Genomic DNA, 22,123 nt, shown 5'->3' with positions numbered 1-22,123 from the left:
TTGCATATGTAAATAAGCCATTCAGTTTAGAGCCCTGTGGGGCTTGCCCAGGTCCAAGTTGTTATTTTGCTGATGCTGATGGCATTAACCAGGAGGTAAGTGATACCAGGAGACTGATGTCTCAGTCTGGAATGACAGTACCAGAGTCTGAAGGCTGTCATTTAGAAAGAGAAATGGGTTCTTAGAACTTAGAATTTGGGAAAAGAAAACGAAGTCACAAATTTTGCCATTAGTGTCGAGTGACATAATTTAATGTTTTCCTTAACACGGAAAACTATGTGCACAAATCTGTTATATAGGATCGTCCATTCCCTGTGATAGCACTTATGAGAGCCCTGTTTGCTTTTTCAAAAATGTATAGAGTATTACATAACTGAACTGATATAGCTGTACTTGATTGACTAAGCTCAAAGGTTTATAGTTTGTACCTTCCTTGGATGTGTCATAAGATCTGGTAGGTAGTAAGACTGGGAATAGGGAAAGAAAAATATTTTCAGGTAGGATCTCCCTAAAGTGAAGAAGCAGGCATGTTCAGCTTCTAAAGAATTAAATTCTTCTCAAAGGTTCTCATCTTGTATCTAGCCATGTGCACCGCCTTTCCACAAAGTCTCAGTGCCACCTAACTAACATATACAACACACACACACGCACACACACACACAAAACCATCACATCACAAACCCCCTTTTTTTTTCAGCAATAGAATACCAAATGACTAGTTCATTGAAAATTAAGGTTAGTTTAAGTTATGAGTCACATGAAGAAAAATATACAATTCCTTTATTTTCACTCCATATGCAATTTATTAAATGACTTTAATCCTCCAGGCTCTTCCTTGTTTCTATGAAGATGTATTACTGGAATCTCTGTGTAAATACATTGATTACTTCATAGCCCTATTTGTTCATTGCAAGCAGACTATTGTTACAGATTTATTATACTTGAAAATAAATTAGATAAAATGGAGACCAGGTTTCAAAAACCTAACCCTTGAAGGATGTTCTTGTTCTCTTGTCTCCCACCTACTGGGAGTTTAAGATTCAGATCCTGGGTTTAATATCAACATCTGCCCCCTGCTGAGTTCATGGTACAATTAGCTAATTAAAAAAAAAAAAAACATTTCACCTTGGAGTCAGAAGAAGAGCAATAAACCACAGGTCCAGAATTTAGTTAATTTGCACATTGACTGTAATTGTGTATTTAATGCTGAGATTAATTTTTTTTCCTGATGAGTAGGAGCCTGGCACTGTGCTTTGGAACTCTTAAATCAGTTGTAATCATTCCATAGGGAAGGTTAATAAGGGTGGTTAGTTCTGCAGATAGATTAATGAGGATAATTATTTATTTATATTTGATAACTTCTTTTAGGGAGAAAAAAAAGCTTTAAAACCACCTTTTGATAAACCATTAAGTTGAAAGGAACACTTTTACATCAAACTAAATAAATAATCTATTATGCTTTTTTTCAAACACTGTATTTCTCATGTGAAAACTCTTGATTCTGTAGAAATGAGAAGACATGCTCAGATTTTCGCCTGGTTTTGTTTTGCCCGATATTCAGAGATAGCTTCTCTGTTCTTAAAGCTTTGGTACATTTTCTAGGTCAGCTGAGTTTCAAGACTATTTCCTTGCATTTTTTTTTTCCCAAAGAGGGTAGAGAAAGAATGCATGTTGGTAGGGCGGATACTAGGAAAAACATAATCCTGACTGGCAATCTGCTGTTTATATCATTTCCGTTTTGAAAGGTAAGCATTATACGGTGGACACTGAAGCAGTGATTGTTGGCCACTCAAGTGGGTATGATTGATACATGTCTTGAAAGAAATAGAGCTGTTATTCCTAGAAGGAAAAAAAAAAAGAATTCTTAAGTTCTTGTAATGCAGAAATTGCATTTTTATCTGAGGAGGTCTTTTCAGCTTCCTCTGTTAAGAGAGCTGAGCAAATGCTAGCCCTCATCTGAGGGTCATTTTGTTGCTGGTGTTGGGGTCTCTCACTTGCATGGGGCCTTTAAGCCCAGGGATTTTGTGAGACCGTCTCTCTGTTGCTTTATCTCCTGTTCCCTGTAGTTAATGCTCACAGTGGGCAGTACTTGCTTCTTAAGTTCTTGTTCACTGTTGTCTAGCTCTGAGAGATGGAGAAGTAAAACTCGATACCGTTAATGGAGGCTCCTCTTCCAAAAATTCCCCTTTAAAAAATAGTACCTTGGGTTGTATGTTTGTGTGCTTGGCATGGAATGAACAATAGGGAGGTGTTACTCCTTTCCATGTGATCCACATGTCCAGTATGTATAGGAGGGCATTAAAGGATTGGTCTTAAAAGAGACCACTCTTTCATATAGGTTTAAATTACAAACTTAATGCTACATCTCTGTTTCAGCCAATAAAATATAATATGCATTTAGAGGCAGAGTTTTTGGTGGCTGTCATATACCATGAATTCTTCCAGGATGATGGAGAGAGGAGCTTCTGAGGCAGGAGATTTTTCATGATTCAGAGGAAGATTGTGATTTCCGCATCATTTTGCTCATATCTAAATGGGTGACATGTCTCACCTTAAGAAGACTCTGTAATGCTTTCTGTAATTTCAGGAAGATGGACTTCATATTCAGAGAAATCATGTTCTAGTGTTCCTTAGTATTTTTGAAATAGAGACAATTATAAAGTAATAGAAAAATAATGCAAATTAAACTAAAGTACTAAAAATGAATATTTGATGGGAAGTGTCTTACTGGGTTGTGTTTGTGACTATTACACACATACACATACAAGTTTGTTTATAACAAAATAGCTTGCACATGACGTGCTTTTGTTGGGGAGAACATGCCTTGTGTTTTTGTTATTGATGTTTAACAAGAACAAAATACAGTGCCGTTAAACACTGTCCCTCTCCCTTTTTTGACCATTTCTCCATCCCACGCCCCACCTTCTCCCTTCCCACCTCTCGTTCACTCCCCATCTTCCATTCACTGTCAGGAAGGGCAGCCTCCGAAGAGCCATTTCAACTCAGCCCGGCATCGCCAGAGACTAGTGGACCCAGCTGCTTCAAAAGTGAGTGTGTCTCGTTGCCCTGGGCAGCGGGTGTGCATGGCGACGTGGTCTCACTGCGGTAAACAGGGTGTGGGGTTTTATTTATGCCGGTATATTCCAGGGCTTTAGAATATGGATATTGACAAGAGTCAAAGTCTTCTCTATTAAATCAAGACCATGCACACCAGTGGTGTTCTGGTAAGTGTTTAACAAGCAGTCCTGAAAACGCAACAAATCCCCAATTATAGTATTTGCTGTTTTCCCTGGTATAGATCCACCCACCATGGCCAGTTTCTGGTACCAGTGTGACGTCATTGAACCCAGAGCTGGGAAGGGAGGCCCAGTGGAACACTATTGTAGAGTTGTATTATGTAGTTTTTCCACCGTATAAATACAATTGACATAAACCCTAGTAAAATGTAGCAAACTAAATAGGAAGTGTATCAGTTTTAAGTATCTATTACACTTGTTTTCAATACAATATATTTACTTTAAATTTAGATATTTTTAATTCATAATAATGGCTATTTTTAACAACTGGCTTGGAAAACTCCTGAAAATTTACTGAGCTGGTATAGGTTGGCTCCAGGGCAGTGTTTATACATGTTACATACTTGTTGGGAATAGTCTTAAGCCAATTGGTCATGCCCAACTCGTTTTAATAGATAGCAATAGCCACAGAAAAGTGGCTGAAGTTTTGCGTGAGGATTTGCTCATCCCATGCAGCTCAACTCAGTCTCAGGCCAGTTCTGTATAACAGACTTTTATTAAACAGTTATTAGCAGACAGGCAGGAAGCATTCATGAAGCCGGTCCCGTAAACTCAATGAAGTCCCAGCTTTCTTTCTTTTTCTTAATTTTTATTTTTATTTTATATTTTTGGTGCCGTGACTTGGATATGAGCTTTCCGGCCTTTTAAAGTGCTCCAGTCAAATTTTTCTGGACAGTTCCACTCCAGGTCAACATCTCAACTTTCTGGAGGCACAATTCTCTCACCTTTTTAGTGAGAACTAGGGAATGGGAATCCTCGAACCCAGTTGCTGGACATAAGGCCATTTGGCAATTAAACATCAGATGTCCTGAGGATGCAAATTGTAGACATCCCTTGATTCTCATGCCCTGTTCATACAAGGGTGGAAAATTTTGCCAATTCACTTATCTTAAATCCTACTAGTTTCATTGATGAAGGCCTGTTTTTTAAACATCTGCCACACGAGCTGCAAGTCACTGATTTTAATTTCACCAGTGAAAATCCATTTGAATATGCCAATTAGAAAAATCTCTGGTGTTGAGTAAAACACAGATAGCTCTGATATAATGCTAATTTACCACCCTGGGGAAGTAAATTCTGATTAGGACCACTGACTGTGTATAGGATATAATTTTTTTTTGAGACAGTCTTGTTCTGTTACCCAGGCTGGAGTGCAGTGGCACGATCTCAGCTCACTACAACCTCCACCTCCTGGGTTCAAGTGATTCTCCTGCCTCAGCCTCCCAAGTAGCTGGGACTACAGGTGCCTGCCACCATGCTCAGCTAATTTTTGTATTTTAGTAGAGATGGAGTTTTACCACGTTGGCCAGGCTGGTCTTGAGCTCCTGACCTCAAATTATCCACCCGTCTCAGCCTCCCAAAGTGCTGGGATTACAGGTGTAAGCCACCGTGTCTGACCAGGATATAATTTTAATCCATAAATGTATTACATTGCCTATGCTGAAGTGTTTGAAACTAGACTACAGATTTCATAGCTCTGTCACATTAATTAAGTGTCTAGGGCATCCTTTCCTGCCGAGCCCCAGACAACTCACTTTAGCTCAGTAGCGTTGCGATGAAATTATGAAAGTTCTATTGGTATATGAAGGAGAAAATAGACGAGCTTTGAATAAGTCATATGGTTTCATCATGAAACACGTAAATTTTGCTAAAGTAGAGCACAACTCAGAGTTCGGTGGAGCCTTCTTGGACCCTACCTAAGAGTTTTAACTAATGAGGCACTAAAATACTGGGCGAATTAAGCACATCTACTGTTATACACAGCATGCACCTCTTGATCAGTGGTGTTTTAAGGACTCAGCTCAGCATGTGTTTGTGTTCCCCCTCCTTTTGTCTTGTATTCATTTTATTGTGTCTTGGCATTTGTGGAAATACTGCGCCTCACCATACAGTGTGTTGTTCTATAGTATACTATCAGTTAGCTAACTTTCTCCTACTGGTGATGAGAGTCTTTTTGTTGTTCCATTTTGTTTTGAGCAAGAATCATGGGTTCTTTTTCTAGACAGACTTTAAGAGGAACTCATTAAACTGCCATAGAGAAGATGTCTGTTGCCTTAATGTGCTGTGTGAATTGGTTCAGCCATGTTACCAAGTAGGTTTAAAAGGTCACATTTTTTCCTCCTCAAAACACTGCAGTAGTAGAAATTTGAGGAGGGCCTAAAAATCTTTTCTAACATTAGGAAGCCATAGGAGAAGCCACAATTTGCTGTGTGGATGCATTACTTGGACAATAAATGGCAAATGGAAATGTGCATCTGTATGGCCAATGACCTTTCTTTATAAGCACACTTTGCTTAGATTCTGCACTATATCATTTTCAACTCAATAACCTGAGTTGTAGTAAAGAATGCTTACAAATTACAGGTTCCTGTATTCTGGGGATCAGTAACAAAATGGTAAACCAGCTGCCAAATCTTTTGAGAACATTGATTTTATTGGGAGTCAACATTGAAGAAGTGTGTTCAGATAGAAATGTTTAGCTTTCCAATGGCAATATGATGTGGTGTAAATAATATACTGAACTGGATTGTATGTTGAGCTTTGTCATTAACCAGCTCTGTGGACTTGGGTGATCATTAACACTGAGCCCCAGTGCTCTAGATTTTCTCTTCTGTGGGAGAGAATAAGAAATGTTACGGGCCGGGCGCGGTGGCTCAAGCCTGTAATCCCAGCACTTTGGGAGGCCGAGGAGGGTGGATCACGAGGTCAAGAGCTTGAGACCATCCTGGTCAACATACTGAAACCCCGTCTCTACTAAAAATACAAAAAATTAGCTGGGCATGGTGGTGCGTGCCTGTAATCCCAGCTACTCAGGAGGCTGAGGCAGGAGAATTGCCTGAACCCAGGAGGCAGAGGTTGCGGTGAGCCAAGATCGCACCATTGCACTCCAACCTGGGTAACAAGAGCAAAACTCCGTCTCAAAAAAAAAAGAAAGAAAGAAATGTTATGTTAATCAAATTACAGAGTTGTTGCGTTTTTCCATTAAGGCTCCTTATACTAGATACATTACCATTTAGTCCGAGGCTTTTGACTGGTGTTTCTCAATCCTAAAATCCCTTTACAGGTGTCATCATTCCTTATTCCTTGGAAAGTATTGTTATTAGGCAGTCTTCTCTCAGTATCTTCAGAGGAAGTTAATTTTTAAAAGAGAAATTACTTTAAAGCTATAGGGAAAATATGGACCAGAAATAAGAGGCTCATTTTCTACTCAAGGAGGTGGCTTTTTTTTTAAGCCTGACTTTTTTCTTTGTCTTAGAAAGCCTTTTATGCTTTGAATATAGGAAAACAAGCTTTTAAATCTGTTTTATTTGAATTAGAGTAAAGGGTTGGGGGAAAGCAATAAGATAAGTAATGTGCCTCTGATTGGCTAAGCTTGTCTGTTGGGAATTTCTAAAGTGCCTTTCACTTTGAGAATATGCTCTCACCTGTCTGTCCCTCAGTATGAATGCTGTAATACAGCAAATGAACAAAGAACGAAGCAAAGCGGGCAATAGGAATAGTAGTTCAAAGACCATGGAGCAGTTATTTGTCGAGCTGGTAAAGGCCTCTGTTAAATAAAAATCTGTTTGATATGGGAGGATCAGGGACATGATCTGGTGGACAGAAGAGAACAAGAGTGTACAGAGGATTAGTTTTCAAATCTCCTGGCATTTCAGCACAAAAGAATGATGAAGATTTATTCTAGATGAACTGTCATTTTACATTGGAAGCTTTGCTGATCCAGAATAAATAGGTTCATATAAAGATCGTATGAAATTTTGAGTATGTGAGAGTAAATAGTGGTAGGCATAGCATCTGATAAATTTCAAAACCCCAAAAGTGTTGTAACAGTCTATCCTTCTTTAAAAAACAAACCAATCTCCCCAAATTCACAGATAATCCAACTACCCAAAACCTAAAATACATTGTTTCAAGCTAATATAGGGCTTGAAAATCTTTCATCTTAATTCTCAGCAATTTCTTTACCTTTCTCTAACGATAACAAGGTTTCTAAAACCTGGGCTCTCCTGCTGGGAAAATCAGCCCAGAGCTATCAGAGCAGATGGTCTTCTTTTCTCATTACTATTAAACCTTTTAGGATTGATCCTTTTTTCATTTTTACCTATCCGAAGAATAAGTGTCTTTGAGACCTTAGAAACCCACTGTTCACAGGGGACAAGAAGCTGCCTCAGCCAGAGTTCATAGTTGTATAGATAATATAATATAAAGGCAATGGAAAATCAAGGAATTGTGTTTCTGTCTGTAGCATCAAAAAAATAGGTTGATTTTTAAGCACTAAGGGGATAGGCTTTAAAATATCTGCATTTTTGAGCCTTATTATGCATTGAGTTTCTGGATGGTAATTAACACCTTCTTAGTCCCAGGAATTTCAAGTGTTAAAGAATAATTTCTTCTTTTTTGGAGGGTGTAATACTTGTTACTAAATTTAAGGACATAGAAAGACGGGGAAGGGATTGGAAGACTGGTTGCCATAATTATTCTGGGAGTATTTTAGTCACATAAAATGTTGTACTATGTAAACTTTTTATAAAGGCTTTTAGGGATGATAAATTTCTAATAGAAAATTCTGAGGCAGCATATAGTTTTTGTGTGTTTTTATATCAGTCATCTATAAATTATCTTTGATTCCAACTAACATGAGCATGAATCTCATTTCTGAACCTTATTAACCATGACTTTAAGTCAATTACTTAATCACCCTGAGAAAACCATAGCTTCCTCATCTGAAAAATGGGGAACAAAACAGTAACAGTCTCATCAGGTTATTTTGATGATTAAATGAGATAATACATAAAAAAAATTTTTGCCACATGCTCAGGCACTTAATGAGTACCAAATTGTAATAATCTTTTAAATTATGATTACTGTTACTATAGTTATTTGGTAATCGTTATTTCTTTTTCCCTCGTTTGTAAATAAGTGGCTAGGACCACATGATTGTTGAGTTAAAATGTCTGCGTTATTAAGTCTATACAGTTCTATGTATTTTTATCTTTTTATTAACAAAAATTTTTACATACAGGGTCTCACGTTGTGACTCAGGCTGGGGTGTGGCAGCAGTCATAGCTCGGTGTGTTCTCTAAGTCTTGGGTTTAGGTGATCCTCACGCCTCAGACTCCCAGATAGCTAGGACTACAGGTACACACCATTATACCTAGCTTACGATTTTATTTTTATTTTGGTAAAGACAGGGCCTTGCTATGTTGCCCAGGTTCTCTAACTTTGGGGCCCAAGCAATCCTCCTGCCTTGGCCACCCAAAGTGCTGGGATTACAGGTGTGAGCCACTGTGCCTGGCTCCAGTTCTATTATACTTATTTTTAAATGCTTATTATACACTCAGCAGTGTGTTAGCCATGGAGGAATATAAATTGCAGTATTTAATTCTGTATTTAACTGGCAAAAATAAATAAATAAAGCAGAGACAATAATGTATTGTCTGGTAAACACTATCAATGCAGTACTGATTTGAGTGGAGGGAGATCTGAGTGGCAGCCAGAGAAGGCGTCCTTGAAATGGTGGTTTTCCATGTGGTTCTAGAAGGTGGGGTGGGACTTTTTAAACAGAACGGGCTTAGGCATGTCCGGAGGGAATGTGTCACAGGCCAAGAGGAGATGGAAGTTATGCTCTAGTCATGACCCTCTGGTGGGAGGCACTGCAGCTCTGAGGTCACATGGCCCTATTTTCAAGCTCTGTATACCAGCTGTGAAGCCAAGGGAAAATCTTTTATCTTATCAGTACAATGGGGGAAGTCACAAACATGTACTTCATTAGGAACGCTATAATTAGATGGCCTGGTGAGCCTATTCCATAGAGTGATCAGGCTGTATCAGCCTAAGTACAGCTAGTACTTAGTTAAGTTAGACATAGTGTGCCCTATTACCCAGTGGTCTCAATCCTAAAGAAGTCGTGTTTGTATGAGGACATGTACCCAGGTGCCTTTTGGAGCACTGTCATGATAGAAAGTCAGGGGTTTTGTGGGCATTGACAATTGAATGTGGCAGGGTAAATGGGGAAATGCCATAGAGCACCATTTAGCCATTGGAAGCAACAGCCCAGAGGAACATGCAGCAATACGGATAGAGCCTAAAATGTATCACTATGTGGAACCAAGCTTAACAAATGAGTTCTGCAGTATCATCCTTTTAACGTCATTCAAAAGCACACACCACACAATGTACACTTTATAGAAGCATGTGCAAATAGCTGAATATCCATCAGATACAGACAAAGGTTGCTTGGAAGTAGGAGGGGAGGACCTGGGACTGGAAAGTAGGCATGGAGGTAGGTCAACAGATGGGTGATTGAGGAATAGGAGTTGCCCTACTCTGTCTTCTACACTTGGATCTCCACAAGAAGAAATAGGCAAAGAAATAAGATATAAGGGAGGCCTAAATGCTTGAGAAGTAGATGCAGCCACCTGTAAGGGAAGTGCTGCTGTGGGGAGCAGTGGGATAGATAATACTGACACAGTACTCACAGGGGCCCAACGTAGTTGCAGGTGCTTTACATACCTGTGAACTCCTTTCATCTGCACAGCAACCTGAGGATTTTGGGTACTGTTAGCACCATTTTGTAGGTGAGGAGACTGAAGCATGGTGAAGTTCAGTTACTTGCATAAGGTCGCACAGCCGGTAAAAGTGAAGCCAGGATTCAAGCCAGGTTAGTCTGGCTTTGAGTCCCTGTTTTTAACCACCAAGTCTTGCTGACTCCTGATGGACGTAATAAAGTGCAGACCAGAGGTAAAAATGGCTTCCACAGATGGTACCACTGTCATGGGCCGGGCGTTTGCAACTGCTTCCTCTTTGTGGAGGCTGACCATTTTCTTTCAATGTGTGCATATGTATATAAAACTTTCTATTGAAATATAATATAGACTCAGTAGTATACGGCTTCCTGAATTTCCACAAACTGAGCAAGATCAAGCAACACAAATCAAGTGACACAGAACAAGATGGATAACACTGAAAAACAAAAACTTTCTTTAGAAAACAAAAACTTCTATCATTTGTACTAGGTACTAAATTATGATGCTGGAAAACAACATCATGAAAACATAAGCCTTTAAAAGCAAAAACAATAGAAATGTAAAACATTCCGAAATTGCTAGATGTATAAGGCATTCCTAAAGCATAGAAAAAAGCCTCTACCTTTTCATTGATTTTTTTACTGCAGTTAGTTGCTTCTGTTATGACTGGCCGGGAGGCATGGATGACTCATGAAGGAAAGCAGAAAAATCTCTCAATGAATTTAAAGGCAGCCTCCTGTTATCAAAGGATAAAACAGTTTGAGCTGCAAGCATTAGTTAGATATAAATAAATAGATAAATACCTCTCATCATTTGGATCATAAGGAACACCTGGCAGTGGCCAGATAAATGAATTTTCTTCTCTCCTGGTCATTGTTTAACTCTGTGGGACAACTGTCTTAGATGTTCAATGTCAATTCCTGTGGGCCACATTTGCCAGTTTGCAGGACAAAGCTATGACAACGTGCATCACACTAAAAGGATAATGTTTTCTCCTATTTCAAATGGTCAATTCTCTCTCTTTATGTCCAGAAAAAGTGTCATGTTGCATTTTGGGGCTACTCTTAACATGTCTTCTACCTACCTCGCAAATTTGTACACACCAATTCAGAACCTTTGGGCAGTGAGGTTAAATAACTCACACAAGATCCCAGAGCTAGTAAGAGGTGAAGCAAGAATTCAGACCAGTTGATCTCTGTACTTTACCATCATAGCCTAGTTCTTGCCACTAACATCTAGGAAGGGCTGGACCTCTTTCCTGGGGCTTGGACTGTGCCGGGCAATGTAGGATTTCTCAGGGTTCAAGAGGAAGGCAACCACTATACCTTCTTTTTTTCTTTTTTTTGAGACGGAGTTTTGCTCTTGTTACCCAGGCTGGAGTGCAATGGCGCGATCTCGGCTCACCGCTACCTCCGCCTCCTGGGTTCAGGCAATTCTCCTGCCTTAGCCTCCCGAGTAGCTGGGATTACAGTCATGTGCCACCATGCCCAGCTAATTTTTTGTATTTTTAGTAGAGACGGGGTTTCAGCATGTTGACCAGGATGGTCTCGATCTGTTGACCTCGTGATCCACCCTCCTCGGCCTCCCAAAGTGCTGGGATTACAGGCTTGAGCCACCGCGCCCTGCCTCTTTTTTTCTTTTTTAGCCTCAAGTAATGTGATGTTCATTTTATCTAAGTGCGAGAGAACTCTTTTGGCTTAGAATCACTCTCTCTGGCCCCTGGCTCCTATGTAAAACTGCAAAGCTGACCAAACCGTTTTCATTCTCCTTATAGTTCCTAGCCCAATTTACAAGGATTTCTTTTGTCTCTGTTGGTGTTAACAAGAACTCCAGACCCCAACAATTTTATTGAAAAATAGGCAAAGTAAACAAACGAACAGTTTACAAAAACGCAAATATGAATAAATGGCTCATATGCATAGGAAATTATTTTCAACTGCTTTTATAAGGAAAGTACAAATTAAAAATTGTACTGAGGTATGTGTGTGTGTGTGTGTGTGTGTGTGTATGTGTGCGTGTGTGTGTTTGTGTGTGTTTGTTTTACCTACTGGATTGGCAAAAATCTAAAACTGGGAGTATTTCCAGTTTCTAAAACTGAATCTAAAACTAAAAGTATTTCATAGATATACTTTATGGGAAAATAGCTTACTCTCTTTGTTTGTTTTGTTTTTTTGAGACAAAGTCTCACTCTGTCACCAAAGCTAGAGTGCAGTGGTACCATCACTCATGGCTCACTGTAGCCTCGACCTCCCCAGGCTCAGGTGATCCTCCCACCTCAGCCTCCTGAGTAGGTAGGACTACTGGCGACTGTCATCATGCCCAGCTAATTTTTGTATTTTTTGTAGAAATGGGATTTCACCATGCTGCCCAGGCTGGTCTCAAACTCCTGGGCTGAATCAATCCACCAGCCTCAGCCTCCCAAAGTTCTGGGATTACAGGCATGAGCCACTGGTCTGGGAAATAGCTTTCTTACTTGTAATCCTGGTGGGAGTATAGGTTAGAACAACTTCTGCAGAGGGCAAATTGGCAATGTTAATAATACATGTACCTTTTCACCCAACAGTTCTTCTTTGGGGAGTAAAGCCATCGGATAGACCAGTGTACATGCTGAATGAATCCTGGAAAATATTATTTATTATTGCATCCTTTTTACCAGCAAAAGATTGGAAATAACCCAAACATTTTAGTAGTTAAGTGGACAAATGAATTGTGTTTCATTCATGCCATGGAATACCATTCAGCTATATAAAAGACTGAAGGCTTTGCACTGCTATCAAAGGATCTCCTGATCAGAGGGAAAAATCAAAGGGCCAAATAGTAGACTTAACATGTTTCATTTTCTGTAAAAGCAGGAGAGGAGTAACAATATGTACTCATTAGCTTATGTAATCGTATACTACATATTAGCTCATTTTGCTCATAAATTCTGGACAAGTTCATACAAAACTTACACTGGCTCTCTCTGGGAGAGTAATGTGGGAACTGGGTGAATGGGGGACTAGGTGGAAAGGAGTTTTTTAAAAACTAAATGCGTCTGTATACTTTATAGACCATGGTAATATGTTAACCATAAAAAAAATGTTTTTTTTTTAACATAAAAATATCCAGAGCTTTTGACCCAGGGTTTCTTTTTTTCATTCTGAGCCACCCTCTAAACCTCCCTGATCACTTCTAACCTCTACTGGATTCCTCCTGAATTGCCTAGCTTCTCCTTAACAATGGACCATTTAAGGACGTTCTTCCTCCTCTAAAGTTTATTGCAACAAAAGGAGGAGAAGGTGAAGTAGAAGACTATAGAGCTTACCCGGTTTGTTTTCAGCCTAACATCTCTTTACTTGGACCCATACAAGTAATTCTACGGAGACTGGATTCTACTTATTTTTCCATGATGCTATGTATAGGTATGATAGAAACACAGTATTAAAGCACGAAAAATACCAAAGATAAAAAATATCTTTGAAACTCAGTTCCACTAATGTAATATATACTGAGCATTCACTTTTTGGCCAGGCACTGTGCTAAGTGCTGGAGACTTAGTACTTAGACTGGAAGGTGAGTATAGCCTGCTGCCTTTTGAAGAATCATTCCCTAATCTTTTTTTGAAACACTTCTTATTAAAGTGTTTCAAAAAGTGTTTCTTTTTATTAAAGATCGTACTCACTATGGCTATTAAGATTTTTATTAAAGTGTTTCAAAGTATCGATATTTTAAGTTTGATATTATCACATAGATCTTGAACAGTTTTTCTTTCTGTTGTAAGAGTAACACATATCTGGAAAAATGCAAGTATCGCTGAACTTTCGCAAACTGACTATACTCATGTAATCAACACCAAGATCAAAAACAAAACAGCATCACCAGCCCCCAGAAGATCCTCTTTGTAGCAAATTTCAGATTTTTATTTTGAATTTCCTACTGTTTTGAAGTTTTGTTTTTGTTTTCAAAATCATATTTTTCATGATATTGCTTCCTAACATTCTAATTTATTATCAAGCAAAATGACAGCTGTTTTGATTTTTCTGTTTTTAAGGAAATGATGGGATTTTGAGAACATGGGTAAAATAAAGAATACATGTAAGTATCATACTCACTATGGATCTTAAGATTTCAATTGCTGGAATTTCTGTATTAAGTCCACTTGAATATTGTGACCAAAAACATCTGGGAGGAAAATTGTATTTCGTCAATTTCTCTTTCGTAACACAGGAATGCAGTTATCTTTCTCCTTTTTTGCAGCTGGCAAAAGTTGAGGATTCATAGATGAGTTGTTACAGTCCCACCTCTCCTTACTGGGATTTTTATTTTTAGGACTTTAAAAAACCGGTGAATTACAATTTGTTGACTTTTCCCAGTCATCAGAGTTGTGCTTGCCAAAGACTTGTGTAACAGGAAATTTGCCAAGATGGGATTAGCAATTTGTTTGGAGAAAGGGTGTAGGAAATATTTTAAATTTGAAGGTGAAAAGATCACAGACGAAGTTAAGTATAAGTTACTCAATTTGGCTTCTATTTACGAAGAACTATTATGAAGAATTTTAGGGACTTCTGTGTTTTATTTGCCCCTAAGTCCCCTTACCTGTCAGACAAAAAGAAAAACAAGTCAAAACATAATGAGCAACTCTTTAAAAAAATTAAGTTAAGCATTTAGCTAGGCAAGTTTTATCAAGTTTTATCTTGCTTCTGTGGATTCTGGAAGGAGTGTGTTCCCTAGCAGTGCTTGAGAAGAGAAACCTGGCACAGGTTTTGCTGGCCAGTGCTTGGAGGCCAGTGATGCCTCTCTTTTTGTAACTGGTTTCAGTATCTTGATAACTCTGTTGCCTGTTTTAAGATTTTTCAGGTTATTGTGTTTTGGGATTTTAAAATTTTGTTTTATAGATACTCCCTTTTCATTACCTCACACACGTGTATCTATTTCCTGCCTGAAAAAGATTTGACTGTGATATGCTCATGTATGCTTTTCCTTGAATTTATTCAGCCTAGGATTTGCTGAGCCTCTAGGGTATGTGGATTAATGATTTTCATCAAATTTTGGGATGTCCATGGAAATTATCTACTTAAATATATTTTTTAGACCACTTTCTCTCCTCTCCTGGGACTCCATTAATAGCTATACTAGGAAGTTTAATATTGTCCCACAGATCTCCCACACATCTGTCCCACACAGTGCCCACTTAGGCATTCTTTTAATTTTTGTCTTGTTTTTACTTTTTTCTCTTGGCAGTTCATTTGGGATAATTTCTATTATTTTGACAACTTTGCTGATCATTTATTTTGCTTTACTCTGCCAGTTAGTAAGCCCATTTCATTCTAATATATTATTCAGGCTAGATTTTTCTTTTCATAATTCAGTCTCTCTGCTAAAATTTCCCACACCTCTGTTTATGTTGACATACATTTGCTGCTGTATCCTTTAGCATAGTTACTCTTTAGTCTGTCTGATAACACCAGCAGCTTGACTGTCTCTGTATCTGTGTGTCTTCTCTTGACCATGGGTCATAACAATACCCAGACCTAGCTCAGGCAGGGAGCAGAATGACTCAGCACCCTGCTCCAGTGTATGATGCAGAAGAGGCATAACTTTTTCTGAAGCTAAGTAGTATTTACCTCAGCATTAGTTTCTACCAATATTTAAAATGTTTGGCACCTACTTGAAAAATTATAGATATGAGAAGAAGAAAAACACTCCTATTTCTGAGATTTCCTCTTCCACTTAGGAGGTAGGCTATGACCAGGGACCATTGCTTCACTCTAACAGTCAAAATAAGCTGGGTAAGTTAAAAAAATCATAGTTTAAAAAATCATTAAAAATGCTAAGGACATACATAAATCTTGAAAAAATAAATTCCAGAAATTGGCAAACTCTTCAAAGGAAAGAAGCAGCCCAAGGTTTCTCTCACCCCTGGTGGATTGGCAGGAGGAGGAGCAATCTGCCGTGGATGGGGTAAGAAGGATCAGCCAAACTGAAAACCTACTTCTCACTTCTAGACTTTCTGTCTTCACTCATGTTGTGAGCAGTGGTCTCTTGTGATTGTTTATATCCATGTGGAAATCTCAGAAATAGGAAATTCGTTCAAAGAGACTAGGAAATTTGCCAATAGGGAAAAGAGAACAAAGATAAGCCTTGGCCATTGGTAAATAGGACACAGTGTGTTGTTCTGTCACTGTTATAAACACATGGACATGGTAACACTCCTTATTTGCTGGGTTTATCTTTCTTGTGAACTGCAGGCCTACCTATGGAATGGTTGTCATGTATTTTTGTGCCTTATGTTTATTTCTTTAGAGATTTGATCACTGTAGTAGTACACAAGGGATTTGTTCAGAAACAAGACTAAAAGCTCGATTTGTTGCTGCAATCTTGCAAGTGTACAAGGGGACACTTGATTGAATTACAGCATAAGCCACCTGCCTCTTTGATCATAATACAATTCAAGAGTGAAATTCTAAGTTACTAAGTAAAATAACTGGTATATGGTGTGGTAGTAACTTAGGGTCCATTTTTGGTACAGTCATTCCATGATTGCACAAAAAGTAGGGCTCATATAAACCTCCATTTCCCAAAGTAGCACACCCTATGTTTCCCCAAAAGGTGTTTCATATTAAATTTGGGTAGAACCGGAGATTATGTTTCTTGCTCTTAGAAAATAAAATGCTAATGATTTTAAAAAGTCTTGGGGGAAATCTTAAAATAAGTAAATCTTCTAAGATATATTTAAATAGGTGTTTCTCAAACTTGTTTGAATACAGAACCTTTTAGCAGAGGAACCTTAAGTTTTTCTTGTCAAAACCATTAGCAAAGTGCCGAACTCTCTTTGGGGAAATGTTGAGTTAAATGGACTCTATTGGTCTTTATTTTGGAGAGTATGAATAATTCGTATTGGACCATCGTTCTGTACACCTGGGAAACATCTTCTCCACTGTTTCCTGAGAAGGACCCAGGAAGCTTGCATTTGGAGGAAGGAAGAGCTCTAACCCAGAAGATAGCATGATTGCTTAGGGTCTCCTCATTGTAAGTGTTAACGTTGAAATGCTCTGCCACTGTAGGGGATTCCTGGTCTCGCCTGCCTGACTTGTCCAAGGACTGTCCTAGTTTGCTAGTCCAGGAAAATAAGCTAGGTCAGCTGTCATATCCCCCCAAATGAAAAAAGACAGCTAGCTGCCTAGCCTGCAATTGGAAGGAAAGGTCAATCAATATATTACTTTTCCTTCCATGTGTTCCTTGGCCGCCGGCAGAGTTGTGCCTTCTCACTAGTGGTGGTAATCTCTTCTGCTAAATTTTATTTTAACCTTGCAAATAGGTTAAAGGAAGGGCACAGTTAATAACGTCTTCTCCCATATACCTCTGAGCATATTATTTGGGCTGAATCTTGCTCCTCCTTTCCCTAGCAGTAAGCCCTGCACAGTCCTGTTTTAATGGAGTGTTATGCAAATAGCTGGATTTATTTATTGTGGGAATTTCTCCTAGAGCTCTGTCATGCTCTTGCACAGACAGAATGCAAACATTTTTGTGATTTTTGACAGTAGCTGGGATCTATGTGGAATAGGGGGTTTTCAAAACATTTCTCAGTCAATATGTTTACTCTACTTCACCAGCCATGCAGTGTGATATGGTGCATCACCAGTACTTGAAATAGACTGCAACAGGAGGTCAGAATGAAGCATAGATTTTCTAACACAGCATGTTAGATGAAATGATTTTGTGTACTTTGAAGTGGAAAATTCAATCAGAATTTTCCACACTTTTTTGTTAAAGCAACACTGTTATTTATTGATGAAAGGTAGACTGAGAAAAATACAAAATGCAGAGTCTAGCGTATTGTTCCTGGTCACAGCAAGAAATACTTTTTCTCTTGTAATGAAAGCTTCTCAAGATAAAAAGGGTTTGCTTAAAATACACAGATATGGAATGCTTGGAACATATGCCAATATGTTTAGCGTGTGGGTGGATAAAAATGGAATTCAGCTTTTTAAGAAGTTTGTGTTTCATTAAGAAATGGACTTCATGCTTGATAAATGGCGATTACAATTGACCAGGTAATCCATTTTGGGTTAGTTTTGAAGTAACAGAGTTCATTTGGAAAGCACCTGAGAGTGTCAATAATAAATTCAAGAATAGATTCTCTAAGTTTTCAGTAGTAGGATTAGAGAGTATTTAAATTTATTACTAGTTTTCATCTGTCCTTCGATGCACTGAAGATATATCAGCATAACTACCTATTATGTAGATGAATAATTTATACTTCCAAATTGCAAAAGCTTAGGGCTGCAATGTCAGATTTGTGCATGAATATTTAAGATAGAATAATAATCTAACACTAGAGTACTCAGTGTGTGCCAGTCACTTTTCTAGGTACTTTACCTGTATTATTTCATTTAGTCCTCACAACAACTCTATAACCTCTCAAATCTACAATATCCAGCCATGCAAGAAAGCCACAGAGAGGGTAGGTAATTTACCCAAGGCCATATGGAAGGATGAGGCCGGCACTCACTTTGTCATGCAGACTCCCAAGCCAGACTTCTAAGCCACTCTGCCAGGCCATCTCCTGAAGCTCTGTTACCTCAATATTTTCACCCTGGTAGTCCTAAGTAGGGGCGAGTCAGCCACTTAATTTAATTAGCATATAGGACTTTTGTTTTTAGATTTTCTTTAAAAGAGGCATAATTCTTCAAGAGTCTCTTTTACTCTAGCTGCTAATTTTTTCTGATTGATATACAATTCTATTTGTGTAATTGTTTTCTTTTTTAAACTAGCATTTAAAGAGACAGAACCATTTACAAGTGTTAGTGCAAATTCATCAGCTTGTCCAAATAGTGTAGCTTCAAATGATAGTTTAGGCTGCCTAAAAGTTTGTGTTGTTCAAAGTTCATTTGTTCTAATGTTGAGTCTTTCCACCCCCTTTGTTCATACTATTTTATGATATCATCAGTGTTTGTCGTTGCTATGTGTGTGTTTAAACTTTTATTATGAAGAAAGTGAGTCCAGAATCAGCTATCAGTTTCATGTTTCCAAGGCAATCCAGTGTAATTATGCGTTAAAATAAAACACACCTTCTGTGTAATTCAGTAAGTATGCCAATCCAATATGATCTAGTATAGTTTTTATTTTTCAAAGGAAGAACCTAGTTAATGATAGAAATTAAAGTGAAAACCACCTAAATTCATTCATACATTACAGATGACTACATTCACCTATAATTAGAGTAGGGTCTTTTTGCTTAGAAATTACTTTTATTTTTTTGGTTAACAAAAATAAGAGGCCACCTTATGAACATTTTCGTAAGTCTCAAAAATAAGTGTCCACTCAGTTGCATAGTCTTTGTGATCCCAGAAAACCACAGGGGATCATTTTGACTTTGAGGGATGGATTCTGTCTTGGTAGTGAGAACAAAATTCAGTCTTTAGGAAGAAGCAATTAAAAACCCAGAGCCTTTTATTGCTTTTGATGCTTTGAAAAAAAAAAAAAAGCAAAACTTCACTGCACTGAAATATTTTCTGCTAATTAACTGTCATAAATATGATGCCATTAAGCTTGGACCCTCTTTGGTTAACTTCAAAGTCACTAACACACACTGTGCAGCCCTCCCAAATATATTTTGGAAAAAGGAAACAACTTGACAGATCTGTAATCAATGTTTTCAAGGCTTTTGTTTTTCATAGAACCTAATCCTAATTTAAGAACATTTGTTCATTTTTTTGGGGTAACATGCACCAGCTTTTATGATACCAGGGTTGTGTTGATGTCTGGTGTGCATTTGAATACACAGTTCCAAAGCTAATTTGCAAAGTTTATTTAGTACTAGTATCAGCTAGGAATGTACTTAGCTGCAGGTAACAGAAACCCCAACTAATAGTAGCTCAAGTAAATAGGAATTTATTTTTCTCCTATAAAAATGTTTGTTGGTAGAATGTCCAGGGCTGGTGCAGTATGGAAACAGCATCATCAGGGACCCTGGCTACTTTTGTCTTTGGTCCTTATTTTTAATGAGAGGACCTGACCTTGGACAAATCATGACATAACTTTCCTAATACTCAATTTTTCCATCTGAAAAAATACTGAACATTCTTCCTATAGTTGCTGGATAGTGGTGAGGCTTACATGTAATCCTATATAAGAAAACGTGCCTTTCAAGAATGAAGTTGATTTTTAACACTGCAGTGGCAACCACAGCTGCACTAGTTTTCATAGTCGTGATGTGCAGGGGAGTGTGTGAAGTAGGAAATTGGGGGATTCTGGGATTCTACCTTAACCCATGGTCTTAATTCTTGAAGTTCTCAATTCCAGCATACTTCCAGATGATGCTATTTAAAATAGTACATTGGAGAAAATACTTAAAAAAAAAAAAAGGCAGTTACTGTACCCTGTAACAAATAGAATCTATTACTTATTAAGTGATATATATCTTTTGTAAGCTAATTGTTTATTCTGTGACCTCTTTACAATAAATTTCAGTACCATTAGAGGCTTAAGTTTACATTATTGATTATTTGAATATGTGTGTCATTAATCTCCCATCGTGCTCATACATTTTATATGTACATTTTAACTGTCGTTTTTGCATTTAGATGGAGAGGAATGGCCAGAAGTAGACTTGTGGGTATTAGCTTCATATAGCACTTCAAGAGGTCCCTTGAGCTGATTTGCCAGTAAATTTCTACACTAAAATAGGCTTTCAGAATAGGGACTGCTAGATAAACCACAGGGTGTCTGTAGTAAATAAAAATGATTAATCTCAGCAGAGTACATTCACTATCACTGGTCAAATAGTGTTATCCCATTCTGTTTCCTGCTTCTATAAAAAGCCTTTTTCTTTTTGTATTAAGGTTGTCTGTACTTTTAATAGAACACATGAATTATTATCTGATTTTTAAAAGTCGGTTCGTAAAAGGATATTGATTCTTCAAATTAGGGGCAGTTGAAATGTAAGTTTGTAAGCAAACTGATCCTTTGAAGTGTCTTGGAAAGCCCTGTCAAGAAAACTCATCGTAAATCCATGTGAGATACACCTTTTGAAAAATGATCACAACTCTTAATGACTGACTGTGGACTGGAAAGTGGGGTTGGTGTGGAAAAGCAAACGAACTGAAAAGTGAAAGCAGAAATCTGTTAGGCAGGGTTCTTTCTAGTTGTTGAGTTTTTATGCCCCATCATTGATATTCACTTCTTCTCCAGGGCATTTTCCTTGGTAGTGAGAAGACTCTAAAATCAAGTAAAGCTTTTGAACATTGAAGATGTTTGCCGCTGTTCTGTTGAAGAATACTATAGACTTATAGTGATTCTAAAAGGTGTCTCATATCCACTGTATTAACTAGCTTTTTAGAAGCTTATGAACATTGTAGCTTTTATTGATTCTAGGGAATTGGACCCAACAATAAGCAATAAAAGTCAGTGGTAACTTTCTTCCCATATAGGGTTGTGCAGATCAATATTTTGAATTCGCTGTAATTTGCTGGTAATGGATGGAAGAACTGAAAAAATTGTGGAGACTTGTGGGGCACAGCTGTGCGGTGTGGCCTTTTTATCTAAGCTCACCGTAGGTCACAGGCTTTCTCAACTAACAAGAAACATAGTTAAGTGGCAGGGCTGATATGCATATTTATCAAGAGCCTTTATAAATCTTGCTAGGGAAAAAAGGAAATCACAAAAGTTATCCACAATGACTTTCATTTTATAGAGATCCTGAAGGACCTCTAAATGTACACTATCTTAAAGGCAATTAAAATTCTAAATATCTAGCATTGGTGTTTGATCTCCCTCTGCTAAAGTAATTTTCCTACTGATTAATAACAGTGTGTGTGATTTCACTGAAGCCTAATTTGCTTCAAATCTTCAAATGTATTCACAGCCCTGCACCCAGGTTCAGTATTTAGAAGTGGAGAAGATGTGCAGGTCACACGCCCTTGCTCTTTTATTGAGTCCATGCTGTCTCTTTACCATAGCTCTGTAGTTGTGTCCTACATTCCGTCTTCTAATTCAAGTAGTACACTTAAATAGTCATAGCTGACATCTAAGGGTGCTTATGTTTAGGAACTGTGCCATATGCAGGACATGTGTTAGCATTAACCTTCTCAAAGCTATGTAAGTCAAGCTATATTATCTTCATTTTGTAATTTTGGAAGTTAAATCTCAGGGAAGTTAGAAGTTTGTGAAGGATGCTTTTTAGCATTGTCTTGGATTAGAATATGGGTATGTCTGACTCCTGATCCTATTTGTTTAATCACTATGAAACATACATACTTAAATAAGGATTGTTGTAAGCTTTGAGTCCAGTTGATCTAATATGTGTTTTCTGTTTTTGCT

At 38.0% G+C, this 22,123-nt stretch overlaps 1 protein-coding gene across 15 annotated transcripts in view; it reads left to right on the top strand.

The window, feature by feature from the left end:
* Window positions 1–22,123, top strand: part of MAST4 (microtubule associated serine/threonine kinase family member 4) — a 581,015-nt gene that overhangs the window by 271,802 nt on the left and 287,090 nt on the right. For 6 of the 15 annotated variants that reach the window (XM_078365413.1, XM_035291490.3, XM_054252223.2 and 3 more), the window contains one exon: window positions 2,973–3,047. The exons of the other annotated variants lie outside the window; for them this stretch is intronic. In XM_078365413.1, coding sequence (XP_078221539.1) covers window positions 2,973–3,047 — 75 coding nt within the window. The remainder of the gene's footprint in view (window positions 1–2,972; window positions 3,048–22,123) is intronic. 15 annotated transcript variants of the gene reach the window in all.

Source organism: Callithrix jacchus, chromosome 2 (genome assembly GCF_049354715.1).
Source record: "Callithrix jacchus isolate 240 chromosome 2, calJac240_pri, whole genome shotgun sequence".
NCBI lineage: Eukaryota > Metazoa > Chordata > Mammalia > Primates > Cebidae > Callithrix > Callithrix jacchus.
Note: the sequence above shows the minus strand (reverse complement) of the source record. Positions and strands in the feature narration are given on the sequence as shown.